This window comes from Pipistrellus hanaki (genome assembly GCF_964339955.1).
Source record: "Pipistrellus hanaki genome assembly, chromosome: 11".
Lineage (NCBI taxonomy): Eukaryota > Metazoa > Chordata > Mammalia > Chiroptera > Vespertilionidae > Pipistrellus > Pipistrellus hanaki.
In genome coordinates, this window is record NC_140513.1 from 43,334,467 (window position 1) to 43,354,877 (window position 20,411).

At 41.0% G+C, this 20,411-nt stretch overlaps 1 protein-coding gene across 6 annotated transcripts in view; it reads right to left on the minus strand.

The window, feature by feature from the left end:
- Nucleotides 1–20,411, minus strand: part of GLIS3 (GLIS family zinc finger 3) — a 430,490-nt gene that overhangs the window by 40,589 nt on the left and 369,490 nt on the right. For all 6 annotated transcript variants that reach the window (XM_084899491.1, XM_084899488.1, XM_084899486.1 and 3 more), the window contains one exon: nt 4,516–4,684. In XM_084899491.1, coding sequence (XP_084755617.1) covers nt 4,516–4,684 — 169 coding nt within the window. The remainder of the gene's footprint in view (nt 1–4,515; nt 4,685–20,411) is intronic.

The window sequence follows — 20,411 nt, forward strand, 5'->3', positions numbered from 1 at the left end:
TTATATGATGCTTTTGAATTTTAGTCATTTTTGCATATTTACAAGGGGATTAAGAAGAGAAAGATTATGTGGAATGTGTGTTTGTGTGTGTAAGGCTGTGAACAAGCTGAATGTGTGAAGTCACCAATGTCCCTGTTTTCTCAGAAAGTCCAAGGGGAGGGAAGGACAGCAAAGCAGCACACCTAGTTCTGAGCTGTTCAGATGCTACACGTGCAAGTAAGAGAGAAGGATGCATGTAATGCTTCTAATATTAAAGACCAAAGGAGAGTAATGCAGGGAGCCCCAGTAGTGGATGATGGCCAAGGGACTCTAGGCAACGTGTATGTGTGCATGAATGTATGTATTTTATTAGAGCAACTACTTAATGTGTCAATATATGCAGATTACACAAGATAGTAGAAACTTTTGAGAATTAAGATCACCAACATCAAGACCAATGAATAAAGGGAAGCAATCCTTTCTGGGAACCTCCCACAATGGGAATTGGCAATTCCTGTTTCCAAGGCATTCCCCTCATTGAGCTGTTTCCCTTGTGAAACCCTCCTCAGCACCTACACTGAGTAGCTCAGTCCATGGAACTTTGGAGGGTATAAGGAAACTTAATAACTAATAATCCAGCTAGCAAAGTGACATCTGGGAAATGGTAAACAAATTAAACAGATAAAAAGATCCCAGGGAGTTAACAGGGTGACTTGCCTCTCTGACCTTCAAAAGACAAGAAGCCTTTCTGGGATGAGAACTAACCCAAGCTCCAAAGAATAAGTAACATTTAGTCAAGATCATGACAATAAGCAAAGTCTTAAGTAGAGAAAGACTCAGAATTAAGATGCACAGAAAGAGTGTACATATATTGAAGTACCAAGAATTTTAGCAACTTTACATCTGATATGAATGAAAAACAGTAAGAAATCCCAAGATTTGATTTAGACTCAATAAATAGGCATGCCTTATTTGGTTAAGGTGTTTTGATTACTTTCTCAAAAACGCCCATCACTAACATTCTCTGCTGTTGATTCCTGCACTGGATTGTATACTCCTCAAGAAGACCACAGCCTTGCTTTCAGTCCTCTCTGGCTCAGAGGTGGAGCTCATAGAAAGTCACTCCACTAGGGTCAGTCCACCAGGCCTCTCACGCTCTGCTGCTTGTTCTGAAGAGCACACTATGTCTGTGGTCTTCTTCAGAACGGAGAGATGCAGCTGGCAGGAGGAAAAGATGAATAACACAAATCCAGACAACACATTATTGGGGTTGCAAGGTTTCAGCATCTCAAGAAGGAACTCCCATCAATATATGTGTGTGTGTGTGTGTGTGTGTGTGTGTGTGTGTGTGTTTTCTGGTCTAAAAGATATACTATGAAATCCAATAAATTAACATTATCTACGACACGGGTTCTTCTTATGGGAAGCCCCTGTTATAAAGTACCACTGGCTTATTCCAGATGATGCAGTAAAATACCACTTCCCATAATAAGCTAAAACCAACATTAGGTGATGTGGTATGATACTGCTTCAATCACTGAAATGATGTCATTCAGGTACGGTTTCAAGATAAAAATGAAACCTGGCCAAACCAGCAGGACTTGCTTTTATTTTATTTCATGATGGTTGAAGAATCAAAGAACCTGACGTTAACTGGCTGGATGTGGTGGACCTTTCCTGACTTCTGACGGTGAGTCAGCTCGTTTTATTAACAAGTAAAAGCTAAGTAAATCATGAATCAATGCCCACAAAGCAGGAAAAAATGCCTGTTTCCCACTAAAAATCGCAAAGTGTGATAAACTTATTTCCGTTAAGCAAACTTCTGGAGTTTTTACTGGGGGATTTCCCAGGCACACAGAAGCAAAGATACATAAACCAAAAGCGGAAGGTAAGCACATTTCCTCTCAGTGTTTTTAGGCTGGACACTAATGCAAACACAGTGAATGATTCAGGGCTGTTTCATGTCCTCCTCCTCTCTGAACGTGATCCGGAGAGATGACCTTCCTTCCACACACTTGTCCATTCCAGGCGGGCTGGCACAGGGATGGGGCATACATCTTGTAGGAAGAGCAGAGCAGCAAGGCAAAGCCACAAAATGAAACGTCCACTTCGTTCACCCAGCCATGTATATAAAGAACCACCACCCTCCCCTTCCTCTTCATTTTCCTTCCTAGATTAGTTACATTAGCAAGCGCTGTAATCAGTTCACACCCTCTGGCTTCTAAATCTGAATCTTTCAGCCAAGTCAAGATTGCTGGTCTCTGTTAGCAGCAACAGCTACTCGTGTCTGCTTCATGCCATGTAACATGCTACGTGCTTTTCCTGCTTTGGTTCACTTATTCCTAATCCCTATGAGGTGCAAACTGAGTTAAGAGACACTAACTACATCACCCATGTATATTCCTGCCAAAAATGTGAGCATTTGTTTAGTAGGAAACCATCTTACAAATCCAGACTGTAAAACATCCTGCAAAGGAAATGTTACAAGTTCTTAAAAAACTGTCACTGTTATGAAAGATAATAATAATAATAATTTTTAAAAGCTGGGGAACTTCATTAGATTCAAGAAGACCAAGAAGAAATGAGCATTGTGATCCTTGTTAGATCCTGGATCATAAAAAGGAAGAAAAAAAAACCCACCTGTATAAAACATTATTCCCATAATTGGGGAAATTTGAATATTGATTGTATATTAGATAATAATACTATATCAATGCTGTTTCCTAAGTGTGATAATTATATTGTGATTATGTGGGAGAATGGCCTTCTTAGGGGATCTCTTCTGAAGTAATTAGGGTTAAATTAGCTCGATGATGTTTGCAACAACCTCATAAATCATGCAGAAATAACAGGCAAACAAACAAACAAACAAACAAACAAAGGATCTGCCAAGTTAGAAAAGTGAAGACAAAAAGAGATATATATTTAGAGAGAGAAGGTAGCAAAATATTAACAGTGGGTGAATATGGGTATAGAGTGTATGGGTGTTCATTGTACTATTCTTCCAGGTTTTTTTTAATATGTTATAAATTTTCAAAATTGAAAAAAAATTATATAAAATAAAATGTTTTTGAAAAAACCAACCCAAGCATCTGGAGTTTCTAAGGAACACATTCAAACCATAGGTAACTGTGGAAGCTGCATTCAGATATCAGGTTTTTTACTTGCTACTGTTGTTCTTGCCTCCACCAGTAGCTAAAATCTTTTTCTACATTTATTCTTTTAATTACTATGTACAAAAAGAAGCTCTATGGATTGTTTTTCTCATATTCGTGTAAAGAGTTTTTGTGACTACTAATAAGATGAGATGAAAAAGAGAAGATCTCATTGGATGGTTTCTGAATTTTACCACTGTGAAAAATTAATAAACAGAAACCTTTAAAATGGAGTCAGGAGACCAGATGAGAGAACTCTCATGCACATATCACTTAACCCACACTACTGACCCCAACAGAAGAGATGTATGTTGCATCTCCAGCGGGAAGTAATATTACTTTACTACCTTAGCTGGAGGAAGAAAAAATTGCTTCTTGACCAGTAATAGGTCAGCCAATGGGGAAACTGCCACAATTCAACCAATGAAAAGTCACTATACTTTGGACCATCACTTTCCTCCAATGGACTCTTCTTTACAAGAGCCCCTCCCAAGTCCATTAAGAGTATTCCTCTCCTTTATTTCTTTGGACTTGCGCATGGTTTGCCATTAGCCTGAATGTCCTGAATTTCAGTTATTTCTTATTCTGGAATAAACCCATTTTTCTGCAGATGTAGTGGCTGTCTATTTATTCAAGATCAACACTACCTTGTGGAGCATGATTCTCAGCCAGGCGGAATACAATGAGATGATGGAGAGCCCATGGCTAATATCATTCAAAACCTTACTCCTTCCACCCCGTGGGTGTCTGAGAGGAACCTCTAGGTAACTCAAATCAAGCCAGATGGTAAGTGGGGAGGAACCAAGAAGAGTGGCATGCAGTCCACATCATTGGAGGGTCAGTCCAAAGTGTCAAGGTTTCAAAATTTTCTCCCAAAAACTCTTTATGAGGGTGGTATCAACATAAAGTATACAGCAAATAGCGTCTTCCCTGTCACCCATACAGAGTCCTGTGCCCTTTTATGCTGCACTTTCAACCTAACACTGCTGACCTATACTCTCAACCTAACACTGCTGACCTGTGCACCGGAAGGTTCCACCTTACGTTTGAAAAGCATTTCCACTGGTAGGGACATTACCTTAAAACTGAGTCCCTGAAACAAGCGAAGGAAAGGTGGGAGGACAGAAACATTCTGATGTGTTTTCCCAGCATCAGACACTTCAGTTGGCAGCCAATATCTTTTCATTTTTCCCCACGGAAAATAAAGCAGACGAGATATTTGATGCACATGTTTTGTGTATGTACTTTTTAAATGTCGTCTTTGGGTAACTCAACCCACCAATGGATTATTAATAAAATTCAGCAACTGTCAAAGCCCTTCTCCGTGTGGAAGGAGGCTTGGCCGCAACACCTATTAGAAGAGAGAGACAGATGGCCTTACCTCTCAGCTCCCGCGTCCACAGCTGCGAGTGGAGGTAACTGGGAGGAGGGGTTGTGGGGGCTCCCCTGTACATTATGTCCTGGAGAAGGGTGACTGACAGGATGTGGGGGTGGCACAGCCCCAGCAGCTGTTCCGCTTCGACTTGAATGATTGCTGGAGAAAATAGAAGCTGAAATCAAGGGAGAACAAGCATCAGACGGTGCCCCAAGTGAAACCCACATTTTTTAAACATCAAAGGCGGACAGCAAGCATATTTTAGGGGCTTGTTTTCCTCTTTGTGGTTTTCAGGGAACACTTCTCTTATTGGAGATACATAGCATTGTTTTCATGGTGAAACAGGTTCCCCAGCGGATGTGCCTGTAGGGCTGCCTGAGGAACTCATGCGCGGCTGACTCCAGGCTGAGGGTCATGGTTTCCCATAGCAGCGCCTTGCCCCGCCAGCCTCCTGTCTGACACAGTATCATTAGTCAGTCTTCTAATGTCTGCATCTGGGCGAAGGTCTCTACATTAGCACCCTTCCGTCAGGAGGGACGGGAGTCAGGTAGCAGAGGATCTGCTCTGCTGACCTATAAGGCCTTCGTCCACTCCCATCGCTGCTGCCAGCACTGTGGGTCAGGCTGGGGTCTCTCCCTGTCACTGTTAAGTCAATGTAATGAGAACGGAGCTGCCCCCATCCTGGCACCCATGCAGGATCTTGCACTCTTTTAACTTCAGAGTCTAACTGACCCCAGGCATTTCCCTGATGGCGTGATGGATGCCTGTACTTGGTCTTCATGGAGGAGGAGTCTTATCCTAACACTGTAGAGTATGGAAAGATGGTCTCACAGGCCCCGCTGGGATCATCCCCGTTGTTGCCTATTATGACACAGAGTGAGTTACAACCTCATCTGTAGGGGCAGCCCCACCTCTGAGAATGGTAGGTGACCTCAAATTTAAATGTGGCCCATTTAGATGGGCTAATTGGTAGGATGTCATAGGAGACACTGGGCTTGTCACTTGCAGGGTTTGTCACTAGCAGAGAGGCTCTGGCAGTGTCTGGAAAATACTCAGCAGACATCTCATTAGAGTGCCATCACACGAGCATCCCTACATGGACTCTCTTTAACTTCCTTCTCTGTACAGAGCTATGCTGAGCTTTATGCCCGACCCTGCTCTTTTTTGAACTTACTATACTGATATCAAAGAATAAATGGATAAAAAAAATAAATCAGGCTAAGGATCAAGACAAAGGAGCCACATAATCAAAGCGATTGGAAGGTTTAAAAGTTCAGGGAGCTGTATTTTTAGACCAGCACAACATTTCTCCAACCTCTTCTGGATAGAATTAATACCTCAGATGACCCAGCCCCCAAAAGCTTAATCCAATGGGATAAGAGTTCAAGGACTTAAAGGAACATGTCAAAAGGCAGAATTACCATCTTCCCGCTTAAAAAGCAACTGACAGGGGTGTGATCTGATTTGAAGGGTTTATTTCTGGCAAGTCAGCATTGTGTCAGGTTAACTCTTGTCCTCAGAAACCTACATCCTGCACAGCCCTCTACGTCTTCAAGAGGTGGTGTGACCAGAAAATGCTTACTGGCTCAAAAAGGCCATGTTTCCGCCTACAGAAAAGTTGCACATTTGCAAACACGCTGCAGTCACCTTATGAATCACTGCCCTCGTTTATGCTCATCTCGCTCAGGCGACCACAGTTCTGCTTGTATTCCAAATAATAATTTTACCCAAGAGAGAAGGCTGTGGTTTGGATTCACTGTGGCAATAGTTTTAAGACTGGTGTTTGTCAGCATACAGTGTGGTGTTTTATATACTATTCCAAACACTAATGAAATAATAAGAGGTCGCAGAGACACAGTGGAAACACAGCTAATTTTTTTTATACCTTAGTGTAGTGATGTGAGCAGCTCCTATTTGTTTTGCTGCAATTGCTGAATGCACCCATCACTTAACTATACTCTGGAGGTGTTTCTGTGTGTGTGTGTGTGTGTGTGTGTGTGTGTGTGTGTGTGTCACAAGGGAAGCACTGCCTCTGCTGCTTGTAACTCGATGGGCAATAGGGAAGCTTGGTGTGCACACTTTATGCTCTACTCCATGGTTCATAGAAAATGGGTTGCTTCCCAGAGGTCTACTTTAGTATATTAGCTATGTTTTTGCTTTAGCTGCAAGGAAATAAGATGGGAAATTTGGTGGGGTTTTTTTGTTTTGTTTTGTTTTGTTTTGTTTTTTTTCCAGCTTGCTGTACACTATTAGCTAGGACTGATAAGTACCTTTCCTTCATCCCACTTAATAGCTAGGACCAACCATCCATTATCCATCTATCCATCATCCATTCATCCATCTATCCACCAAACATTGTGTTTACAATTTATTTTTTTAAATCATCACCAAGAATATGTTATTATTTATTTTTAGATAGAGAGAGGAAGGAAGGGTGAGAGGGATGGGAGAGAAAAAGAGAGGATGAGAAGTCTAGAACAAACTCTGGTGAGATGACTTAGCAGAAGCTTGTAATTCAGTGTCTGCACAGAGTAGTTTGCATGCAGGGCCCAGGGCAAAACTGTTGATTGTGGATGTTGCCTGTGACCCACATAATGACCAGAGAAGTAATAGGAGACACAGTGTGTCTTCGCAACATATACTGTACCTCCATTTCATTGACCTTTCCAATAAAATGGACAAAACTCTGGAGTCAGAGAGCTGTAGCATTAGGAGGTTCGCCCTGGGCCTCTACCAAAGACCCATATTTCTCAGAGATTTTCACGAGGGCACACACACCGAAAGCCTCTCTTGCTAACACCGACTTCTAGGAGTTTCCAACCGTATCGCAGTCATACATCCAGGATTCCAGCACACTTGATGCAGTCTAAGAATATTCGTTCATTCGTTCAAACACAATCTTCCAGCCCCTACTCTGTACCAGGCAGGGGCTAGTCTCTCTTACTGTCTAGAGTCTGAATACCTGCCAACTCTACCTAGACCTGCCCACCACAACACACACTTCCAGACAAATGCTCTGGCTTTTTAAAGTGATTTTTAACCCCAGGAAGAAAATCTCCATGTTAGAGTATTCTAAGGTCATTCACAAAAGGAAAAATTTCCTTCCATACACACTCAAAATGATTTCCAACCTCAACAATGGGGCATCTGAGGCCCACTGATCCAAGCATAAAGAAGAAAACAGATTCCTCCAGAATCCAGGGCAATATTAACAAAACTCCTGTGATCAAATCAACCGCATGCACAGGCTGCCCACAGGGCGGCCTTCATTGTCCGTGTCACCTCAGGGGTTAGCGCTGCATTCAGGGGTGGAAGAGGGCGTTTAGGTGACCTTCCAGGCAGGGCTGGTGACTGGCAGCCGGAACAACGGATTAGGCATGGCAGAGGAACATACTGGAAAGTCTTATTGCTTTTGTGATTAAGAGATGGTGAACTCCCCACGGAAATAAAAGCCTGTCCTTGAGATGAATGCATAGGCTAGCCGAGGATCATGAGCTAGCCTCCCTGCTGTTTGGGGCTTTCTGTCTCTCCAGGGCTTGGCTTACTGCTCTGCCCAGCCCCACACTGTCTCCTGCAGAGGTAGGTGGAGGAGACCCAGTGGGGCTTTATCATGTTCAAAAACAGCATTTGTTGATCTATGGGGTACCCAGATTCCATGTGGCTGGTGATGGGGACCAGGGTCTTCTAGGCTGGTGCCTTTAACTAGTTCAGGATAATTTTAAAACCTTGATAATTTGAATCAATAGGCAGGTCTCTCTCTATCCAAATGAAAGAAATCTCTGTTTCTGATGAGTACAGACAGGATGCCCTTGTAGACACTTCAGCTGTCACATATTCACCATGGGAATAGAGGGAGAAAAGGGATGTTAGTTGCTTCTCTAAATGAAACCTACTTCTCTCAGGCCTAACCCCAGACCCAGGGGAGACCACCACAGACACAGCCTTATTTAGAGACAGGAAGACCTCCCTGGCCAGGTTGAGGTAATATTAAAGAACAGCCAATTGGAGGGCATATTGCTGTTGAAAACTGTATGGATAGCTACAGTCCTGCTTCTCAAGCTTTAATGTGCCAACAAATCAGCAGGGTAAAACACTGATTGTTATTCACTGGGTCCTGGAGGCAGGGATGCTGAGATTCTGAGTTTGTATCAAACTCCCCAAGTTCCTAGCAATGTTAAGATTGCCAGTCCAGGGACTGCACTTTGAACAGTGAGTGCTGGACCACATGTAAGCTGGTTTTCACCTTACTGTCCCATGCCTCAGAATCAACAGTGAACATTTACTGAGTACTTTGCAAACCTTTCCCCAGTTTACTGACAAGGAACATGAGACCTACCTGGGTTACTGAGTAGGTCACCTGATTAGGTTACCTAAGTTAGTGGGCTAGAATTCAAACCCAGGAAGGCTGATTTCAGATCACAGGCCCATCACTGCCATACCAGAATGCCTCTCAAACTCAGGATGGATTCAAGAAAAGGCATAAGAGCATTGTTATTATATCAGAACCCCTAGATGCTCCATTTGCCAAGGCTGCTTGGAGTCACTTGGCACTCTTCCCCCACCATGGATAGCTTTCTCCACCAAAGTGCTGGTTCGGATGCAAGAAGTATATTCCCGTTTCAGTTTTGCACATCCTCAGGACCCCAGTGACCTCAGCATGGATGAGAGGTTTGCCAGTGTTGGAAATGCATTCGGGCAAGAAATTAAATGAATTATTGGGTTTGGAAAACAAACAGCTGGTAGGAAATGTGTATTTTTTCCCCAAATAAAGATTTCAGATGCTTGTCAGAGGGCTATCGATCCACTGGTAGGAAAGATGGCAGGCAAAGAGGGGTAATTTGTGAGCAATCAGATATACGTTCTTGTTACCACAAGTGAGTACAATGTTGTTGCCTGCAAGGCCGCCACCTCTGTCAATAATGCATGAAGAGGAGATTTGCTGGGCAGGTCTGCTGCTCCTGAGCTGCTACAGTAAATATGCATTTGGAGTCATTTGTAATTACGTAAAAGCCATGGTGCTGCTCTAACACTGGGACCTTGAGAAATGACATTTAATGCTTGGTGGCTAGTACACAGGGAGGCATATGGGCTCGCCATTCATTTCCTGGGCAATTTTTCCAGGGTCAGGGCACAGAAGAGTAAGCTAACCCATGATACCAGGCTAGTTGGCTTTCATAGATATATTAAAAATAGTTACAGGCCCCATTCAAATCTTGTCTCTCTGTCTCTTGCCCCCATTCTCCCAGGAGAAATGTGAACCTGGGAAGGACTCAGGAAGGAGATGAACTGCAATGAAAACTTTGGCTCCTTTGGCCTCACCAGAAATTGGGTACTAGAAGGGGCCATCACCCCACTGCAGCTGCAGGCCCTCAGCCCTCACTTCTTAGCACTGGCCCTGCCCACTGGTGGGTGGGGGAAATCTGGAACCAGGCCGGTTAGGTGAGGTGCTGTGGGAGGTTGAGGCACAGCAGGCTGCCATCCCGTCCAGCCTCTGTGGAGGCGTGGTGTCTGGACCAGGCCCACACTTCTGTCTCTGTGGCTGTCTCTGCAGAAGGGGCAGCACTAGGACCCAGCCACAGCATGGCCTGTCCCACGCCACCTTTGCAGAAGGAGGTGCAACGCTGCCTTCTCACTGCTTCTGCAAAAGGATTCAAGGTGCTGGGCCAACAGCACCGGACGGCCCGCTCCTCCTGTGCAAGTGCCAAACCCACCCACCTCTCCAGCTTGGCACCAGCCCTAGGCCCTTGTAGCTTTGTCTGGATGGATGTCTGGAAGACGTCTGTCCTAATTAGCATATCACCCTTTTATTAGTATAGATATACAAAACACTTAGCACAATGCCTGGGCCATGGTTAAGTGCTCAATAAACCACTGTTGCTATTCTTTGGTCATATATGTTATTATAATAATTACTATTACTAATAGGATAGGAAAGAGAAAGACATAGTTGCTCCAAAATGGTTAATTTAGTGTATGGCAGTGATTTTCAAACAGTGTGCTGCAAGAATTTTTAAAACATGCAATACCTGATTATTTAGTCAGGGGCACTGACATCTTTTTCTTTAGATTGTCAAATAAAAATATGACAATAGCCAGCACCCCAATAGCTGTATGGTGTGAATGCCCTGTCTGAAACTATAAATATATAGGTCATATATTAGAGTTGCACCTTATTGGTCACATGACATAAGAAGGTTGTGTCTGATTGGTTAATTCTTGGTACTAGAAATCCTTATATACAAGTATGGGCACCTGATTTTTTAAAAAGTCGCTTTGGAGCAAAAAGGGTAAGTAATTAGTATTTTTTCAATCAAAATGAATTTTTTTTTGTCAGACTGGCAAAAAATATTTATTTTGTGTGTGCCACAGAATTTTAGTAATTAGTATAGTATATGTGCTATGAGATAAAAAAGGTTGAAAATTGCTGGGGTATGGTCTCTTGAAGATGTGTGTACACATAAACTCTGGATTTGGGTCATTTAAAAATACAAACCAGTATATAAACCGTATTTTTGAATAATAATAATTTTCTGTTCAATTTTTCTAATGCAAGTTGCTATAAAGTGTTCGGAGCCTGAAAAAGAATCCTCACAGGGTTAAGATGTTGTACTTCATTTTACATGAGTAATACACACCTTGAGTTACAATCCATAATGCGCTTCAGTTTAAAAGATAGCAAGTCATTTTCATGCATGGCTGCACTTCGTTAAGGAGTGAAAATGGGCTGTTACTAAAATGTCAACACAATTGTCACTCCTGAAGCTCAGTTTATCTTGAAGTAGTTTCACATTTTCAGCACTTCTTTTTGTTTGTTTCTCCAAGAGCATAAAAGTCCAGCCACTGTTAATTTTCCAAATTCAAAAGAGACTTCCTTTCAGTCACTCTGAAGAAAATGAGGAGGATTGGGGTGACCACTGCAGTTTTGCTCCCTAAGAGTGAAAATTCGGGCCCCAATGCCTTCTGCAGTTCTTTGCATTTCACCCCGGAGCACTTTAATTCCACTGCCTTTCAGTGGAAAATGCTCTCAGGACCTAAATTCGCAAACCAGAGCGAGTTTTCTAACAAGGAAAGGGCCCGAGTCCCTGGGAAGGCTGCATTTGATATTGAGGTTAATTGGAGAATGGAGGAATGCCACCGCTAATCCTTGCCTTGTTGCCTGTCAGCCTGGGCATTCCCCCTCCCCCTCTCTCCAGCAGGAAGGGCATCATTCCACATTCCACCTGTATTAGGGAAAAGTAGCTTCTTAAGGGTTTGCACAGTCATTTCTCTAATCTTTCCCTTCTCCTTGAGGCATGAATAATTTTAATACTGCCAATCCCTAAAAATCTATTCTTTCTGCCTGTCTTTTCCCCCCTCCTACTTTGCAGTGTAGAGTATCATTATCCAGCATCCCTGATAAGAGGATAATGAAACAATCCCTTCTCGAGCAGATCGTGTGGCTGTCAGACTAAAATGACACTACCCATACATCCTTGACATGCTACCCCAAGCTAATTGATGGCAAACAATGGCAACTGTCACCACTGCCCTAAGACAAAGAAAACATACGTGTGTCACCTGATGGGAGAGCTACCTAGCAACTGATAAACAAATCTGTCAGGGAGATGTTCTATTAAGGTAAGAGAGGGTACATCTCTGAAGAACATGCCTATTAACTTTGAGCTTAAGAGCTGTGCTGTTCACTGGGGAACAGAAATAAGTAAGGTAAAATGAGAGTGTATTGATGTCTGCACAGCTACATGAATATTCAGGTTCTCTTACAAATAGATATTCCCACATGAGCTCCAAACTTCTCTGTAGTCTGCCCAATTACATTTCCACATCGGGCACTTGGATTTATAGCCAGGGAGGAAGTTACTAGTGTTTGAGAGGGGATACATGCTTATATGCCTTTCTGGAATACACCTCCATACAACTAGCAGATAATGGCTGATGATATTCACATAGATGCCAAAGGTTACCATCAAACATTCTGAAATACCAAGCGTAATTAACTTCATATTGGGAAAAGCTCCCGAAACATCTGCATTTCAGAACAAAGACATTTTGTTACAATTCGAATGGCTTCTTCTGGCAGCTCTCTCCACTTCTCTGGGACCAATATTTCATGCAGCCCTCATGGGTCCTTTTCCAGACAATGCATGCCAATCTAACCTCCAATCTCACACCTATCTTTCTTCCCTTTGCCTCTCAGCCTAATCACTCCCAGAGAGTTAGTAACACAGAATGTTAATGAAATAATTTGAACAGGCAAACAGACTACCCTGTGAGAAAGTCAGGGTTGCCTCTGTCTGTTACATTAGCTTCCATATGGGGCAGGGTAGGAGAACATAATGAAGATGAAGCAGGCAGGGCCAACAACGCCTGGAAGCTCTTGTAAGAATCATTTTCATCCCCTTCGTAAGAAATAAAGTCCAATTTGGTTACAAAGCCAAAACTTTTAGTAAAAAGCATTCCGTTCTCTGGTGCCTTAGTATCCGTCCCTTTGCTCTCTCCCACCTGTGCCATGTTGACTGGAAAAGTTGTTTCCTCCCTTGCAGATGCTACGGAGGTAACCCCACCCACACCACTTCTACGTGACTTCTGAAAACCTTTCACCGGGCAGGCTTCTCGGAAACAGAATTTCAGCATAGCCAGCCACTCCAATTTCAATGTAATATTCCTGTAGCCAACTCAAAGGCTCATGTATCAACACCGAACTCTGCTGAGGAAGCCTCTCCCTTTCCTAGCTTTGTAGCCCCTGGGGAACCAAAGTCTGCAACTGGAGAGCCCATGAAGTTGGTTTTGTTGTGACTCCAGAGAACCCCCTTTTCTCTTTTTTCACACTTTGCCCACAAAGTGGACACACTTTCCATTTTGCCTTTAGATGCTCTGTGTTAGTTACCTCCTAGTTTATTCTCAAGTTTAACTCTAATAAATCATTCATCTGTTATCAAGAATTCATGTCCCTACATAGCTTTTCTCAAGGAATTCTTATTTGAAGACTTTCTCTACCTCGGAATGGAAGGCTCAGTCTTCAGTTATGTAAATTTCAAGCATCCTTGTTGCTGGCAGAACATGCATTTTGAGGAAGTAAGCATCTTTCTGGCTGAAATGTGACCAGATGAGTTCCTAAAGTTTGATATTCCAAATGCAAACTTTTTGCATTTCTCCTGGGCATCAATCTATATGTCAACAAAAGGCCTGGCTTTTAGAAAACATATTAGTTGATATTTAAGGGTTTGAAACTCCTTTTCTTAGGAAAAATAGACCAGGGTAGAATAAAACGAGGCCTGTTCCCTCTGATATCTCTGCCAGCCCTGGCTTCATCATAACTGAACCAAGTCATGCCAGTCTTCGGGCAGCTTCTTCCTAAGAGGGAATCACATTATCAGAACGTACACCCATCCTACCATGGCCTGGGCTGCTTCTGTAGATATCTGCTTGTAGTGTGACAACTGTCGAATTTATAGATCTGAAGATAGGTCTTGAATATGGGAGTTCTGAGCCCTCATCTTAACTTGAATTCTTATGGGAAGGAATGCTGTATCTCAGGACAGCTATTTCTGAACTCCAAGTACTGGCACTCAGTGCTGAAAGGAAGGAGTAGAAGGGGCTCTACTCCCTGTCATAGGCATCCAGTTGGTTTATGAGTAATTCTCTAAGCTTTTAGCAGAGAGGGAGGAAAAACAGAAAAGAGCATTGATTGAGCATCACCCAGCTTGCAGGGGTGTACGGGATTCTTACATGTGATGCCACTTAATCCTTACAGCAGTCCTAAGGAATCAATATTCTTACCACTGTTTTATAGATGAGGAAAAGTAACCTCCCCACACTAACCATCTAGTGAGTGAAGAGCCAGGATTGGAGCTAATGGCTGCATGCTGTCTCTATAAAACAAAACTGAAGAAACCATACCAATCTTTAAATATGGAAACCCTGATATCTATCAAAAGCTAATATATACTTTGTAAATTTGCCAGCCAAGTGATGTTGTGGTGGTGGTTGTTTTTTTATTTTATTTTATTTTAATTTGTTTTCCTTTAGATACTTATAGATTTCCTTAATTTAAAAAGATGCTAAATGAACTACTGGGTAAATTACTGAAATTAAAAATGTGAATAACTATATTTTAGTTCTATTTTATTCACTCAATGATTCCAATTAAATTTCTTCGCACTTCCATTTTCCTCCCATTTAAATGTGAGTAGTGGGTAGGGTACTATATCTAACCCCTCTCATCCAAGGGTATGTTACAAAAATCCCGAATGGATTCCTGAGACAGCTTAGAGTATCAAACCCTATGCATACTATGTTTTATCATATGCATACATACCTATGATAAATTTTAATTTATAAATTACATAAAGTAAGAGATTTACTAATAATAGAACAATTACAACAATATCCTGCAATAAAAATTACATTAATGTGATCTCTCTCAAAATATCTTATTTCCTTTTCGTTTAAAGGAAACACTTTGAGGCTTCTGTTTGGCAAATCTGAATTGCAAGCATCACTATTCTTTGTTTTGGGGCCATTATTATGTAAAATAAAGGTTACTTGAACACAAACACTGTAATACCATGACAGTAAGTTTCATAACCTACGTGGCTACTCAGTGACTAGTGGTTGGGAAGTGTATGCAGTGTGGATGTCCTGGGAAAAGGGATGACTCACATCCTGGTTGGGATGGAACCAGACAGTGTGAGATTCCATCACTCTACTCAGAATGGCATGCACTTTAAAACTTATGAATTGTTTCTGAAATTTTTCATTTAATATTTTCAGACCACCATTGAACACAGGTAACTGAAATGGTGGAAAACAAAGCTGCAGATAATATAACTTGTGATACCTGTTCCCTATCTGCTTTATAGAACTATAATATGTATTTTTCTAGAGTTTGGATAAAAGCAACAATGATAATAGCTAATATGTGCTGAACAGTTACTATGTGCTAAGCAGTGTTCTAAGCATTCTGTGTGTCATTTAAGCAGGCAACCAATCTTATTGAGAGGAAATTAAATTTCAGTTAAAGGAAGAAGTACCATTCCTATTTATAAATATTCCATTTAAATACAGGTTGGCTTTGCAGATGGTCAGAGGGATGGCATAAAGCATGGCCAATAATATAACTTAAGAACAGAGACACTAAATGCTGCCCATCCTTACTTTTTTATATAGTACCTTAGTACCACTTCAAAACTATGGACACTAGATCATTCCTTTACCAACCACAGAGGCAGCTGTTGCATTGCATTGTTCCTCAAGTGCATCCACCTCTCACAAAACTTGCTAAGCACACTGTGCCTTTTCCCATGCATGCTGATAAGCATTTATCCCCTTTTCTTTTCAACAGTGAATAGGTTCCCTTTCTGTCATCTCTCCTACAAGATACAAATAGGACTTTTACTAAATCCCCAGGGAAAGGTTCCACGGGAAATGATAAATCCCTGACTCTTAGCACATAGTTAGGTGTCAACAGACCTCTAGGGTGAGCTGGTGGGTAGTCAGAACAGAGGCCAGATCTGAGCAGCTACCTTCCCGGGGAGAACAGGACTGGAGCCAAAAGCAAAGCCCAGGTGGCAACTAGAAATGGTGGCACGAAAGTTATGCCAAAGCATCCTTGAAACTCAGGCAGGAAAACAGATAAAACACCAAGGAGGCAGCTGTAAGTGCTGATGAATCAGTACCTGCTGTCCAAGCAGCCTTAATTATTCCAGGATCTCAGAGCACCGGAATGGGACAGTCATTCCTTGACAATATGAGGAAGATACTATAAGAGCCAGTGATCAGAAACAGTGCTCTGGTCGCCTGGAATGAGTCAATCCCACAATAACCCTCCTTATTCAGCACCTGCAATGTGCTCTCTTATTACTGTTAATAATAAAACATAAAAAGTAATATCTATGCTAATTCAATAACATCCTTTATTTTAGTGTCTTATAATCTTCTTCACATTTATTTTCAGTGCTCACACATGTATAAAAAATAAACGTTTGCTGTGATTACAAACACCCTGGAAATAACCACTTTCTACGTTCTTTACTCTTCACCTGAAAGAGACATAACTATTTATCTCTCTTTCCTTGGAAGGTAATTAAGTTGAAGCAGAAAGTCAGAACTTTGGGCCCAGAAGTTTGGTCCATGACTTCCTAAACACAAAAGGTTTTAGTTCCTCATTTGAGAAATTCTGTCCTGATTCTTGCTGCCCATCTGTTCCCTAAAACCTGCTTGGGGTCCATACACAACAAGGTAGATACAACCTTTCCTTTTCACACCCCATTTTAGTGTCTGTAGAATAACATAAAATGAGGAAAAGGAGAAATAATAGTATAAAGACAACCCTACCTTGGCCCTAAGGAAATAAAACTACAGTTGCCTAGAGTCACTGTTTTCCTTTCCTCCTCAGAAGTTGTGGAATTGGTTTTACTCACCCACAAAAATATTTTTACAGCAAAAACTTGTACATATTGTAAAAGTGAATAACTCAGCTTAATCTCGTATGAAAACTAACATGAATATAAAGGAATATGTAGAAAATTGAACCACCAGCTTTCAAACATAAAAAGTCATTAACATTAGCAGCATACATACAAATGTGTCCTGTGCTGGCTGGGAATAGGAATTTTAATTTTCTTCAGTTGGGTGGTTATAAGATTTCACTCTTAATCAAAATATGTGCAGTCCCTTTGTATCACTGGTGGGAAGACATGCTTAATATCCATCTATAGGTTTTCTGTAGTGTGGAGTAGAAATATATTCTACAGGGAAACTCTTCTTTGCTTTTTCACGACTTGATTATTTTTATTATCTACCTATCTATCTATAATCTTTGTTACCTTATTTATTATAAGTAACAGAATGGTATTATTACATTTATCACTGTATATACATTGAGCAGATCAACCACAGCCTTTAATTGTTTTGTGGACAGATTTCTATCACATTGTTTTTAGATAAATATTTTGCTCCAATTTATAAATTCTTTACAATTTTAATTTTATTGAAGTATGAAAGACATTTGAAGTATAAAATTGTGAGACATTTAAAGTGTTCATCATGGTGATGTGACATACATATCCACTGTAAAAGATCTCTCCCTCCACCCCAAAAAATCTAGTTAATTAGGGGTAATTCTTATTGTAACTCCTATCAGTCAAAATTAAGATCATGTTTTGCTAGAAGTCACATTCCAACATTTTCTGATCCAGAGCAATGGTTTTCAAAGTGTGGTCCCTTGATCTGCAGCACCCTGTAACATCTGAGAACTTGCTAGAAACACATGGCAGTAATTCAAGTTATTGGGACTCACTCAGACCTACTGAATCAGAAATTCTGGGGATGAGGAATAGCAATCTGTATTTTCACAGGTTTGCCAGGTGAATTAATGCACACTAAAGGACTGGCTCAGGATCAGGGAGGGCTAAATCTGTAGATTTAACTATCAGTTTCCACAAAAGAGAAAAATGAGGTTTGTTCCTATGCTCATTGATTCTGCAATCCAATTACAGTAGGTGGATGAACCACAGATGCATGAACAATACAGGATTCTGACAGCAGTTCAAGGCAACATCAAAAGATGACAAAGATGTTGTTGCCAAATGTTTCCCTATAAATCGTTTCTGTTGCTCCATTCTACCACCTTCTGTCCACCACCAATTTCAAGCTGTTCTGTCCCTTTCTCACCCCTGGTAAATTCCAAGCAAAGCCAAGATTTTGAAGGCAATGCAAGTAATAACTATTGCATGTTTTATAATGTTCTATGACCTTTTAAGGACATTTATATAGATTATGTTATTTGATCTTCAACAAGTCTCCCATAAAGTTTAACCTATTGGGAAATTTGTGTGCCAATTAAGAACATTCTAATGAAGCCCCTAAATTAATAACCACTTTTTGAAAATAGATTATATAAGGCAGTTTTATAGAAAATTATTTCTAACCCCTACAACTCTGCAAGTTGTCCCAAGATAGCAAATCATTAACTTAAGAATGTAGAAAATGTTTTAAAACATCACATAAAATTACATTAAAATGAAACATTAACTATTTCACAAAGTATATTAAGTCCTGTATAAATTTAATATGGTGCTATTTATTACCAAAAAAAATGATGCTATTGTAAGAGAGAAGCCTTCATTTCCCAGTAATGAGGGGTGGGAAGGGAATGACAATATATGATTTCAAAAGTTCCTGCTCTAAAAATATATTTATTTTCCTTCTACAATTCCCTATAATATAAGAATATAACACTCCCCTCTTGCCCCCTCCCTCCCCAGAAAGATCTAAAGTTACATTCAGAATTGGGATAATTCAATAGCTCTAAAAACATGGTACACTAAAGGACTGGCTCAGGATCAGGGAGGGCTAATTATTTAGAAACTCAATAGAGGTGGTACCAATAAAATTCCCTCATTCTTGCAGATCTCCTTGTTCCAGCTGCACTAGCTCCTCATTTGATGACGGGGTTCTGTTAGTCTCAAACATCTCAACCACACTGGTCTCTAGGATGTATTCATGGCCAAGACCATTTGCAAAGCTCATGCTTTGTTCAGCCTCTAGTACAGTTTTGATCTGAAGGGAACTGTAATTTTTGTGATCACTTGCCAGACAGATCCTCCAGCATTCTTTGATAGAGAATGGACTCTGTGTCAGGACCAGGCACTGGTCCAGGCTGTTCCTGATACAGCAGACTATCTGCAGGCTTATCTGCTTCATCCCTTCATCCGGGAGCCGATGAGAACATCTACACCGGCATCAAGCCTTAAAAGTGGCATTCACACCTCGATTTACTGGCTGTGAAATATTTCTCCCTTGGATGATCAGACAAATCACCTGAATTTACAGGCTGGCCAAGCCAGTACTATCTGGGGTACAGCACTTTTGAACAGAAAGACAGACAATGTAAGTGAGCCATCGCTGAGAACTGCTCATCCCTGTCCAGGCTTCCTGTTAGATCACTAAATCCCTCTTAGGTTAGCTGAGGAGCTGGGATTTTCAAGTAGATCAATAAACACCTCACTTTTAAGATCATCTTCAGTAAGGCCTCAAGTGATATTTGGCTGCTTTAACCTGGAGTACTATTTTCTCCCACAGAAATAAAAGTCTGACATTCAGGCATTCCTTTCTAGTCAAACTCCAACTTATCAACCCAAGGGTTTGTTTCAATAAGGAAAGCCAACATGTTAGGAGACTAGCAAGAGCTGTTCGTGTCAGAACTGCCATCTTCCCTGGTCATCTTAATGCTCTGCCAACTATCCCTCTCCCAGAATCTCACAAATCCTTGTTGGCTACCCACTAAAATTTCCATTTTAAAACCATGAGTTCTTCAAAACATGAGTCCTCAATGGTAGCTTCTAAAAAAATCATGGTGCTCCTTGCTAAACTACTTCTGATCCTATGCCCATATATACTGAACAGGTGCCCATCAAAAAAGAAATTTTATTGTAAATCAATTTGCTAGCACTTAAAAGTCTAAGTGCTTGACAATCATTAAACAAATATTTTCTCAATTTTGTGTAACAGAATGTAAATGGAATGACTCCAAGTACTTTTGCCACTAAGCCAAGTCTTAATCTTTGTCAAATTGCCCTAACACTTCAGATTTTACATGTAACTAATTGATAAACAGTTTCCTTTTCCTTTGGCATCTCTCACTGTTTGGCTTCTTTCCACAGATCTTTAGCACAGGTTTGAAACTGGTGTGAACATACGCTCCTGGCAAGTGGATTTTTAGAACTTTAAAAGGAAGAAGAAAGGCTTAACATTTTTGTGTTCTTTTAGTTTTTCTTTCTGCCTTATTTTGTTCGGTTTGTTGTCTACACAGCAAAACAGAAGGCACAACAAGTTTTTTTTGTGTGTGTTTTTCTTTTTTAATAAAAGGCAAGAACAAAGAAAGTAAAATAGAACCTGAGGGA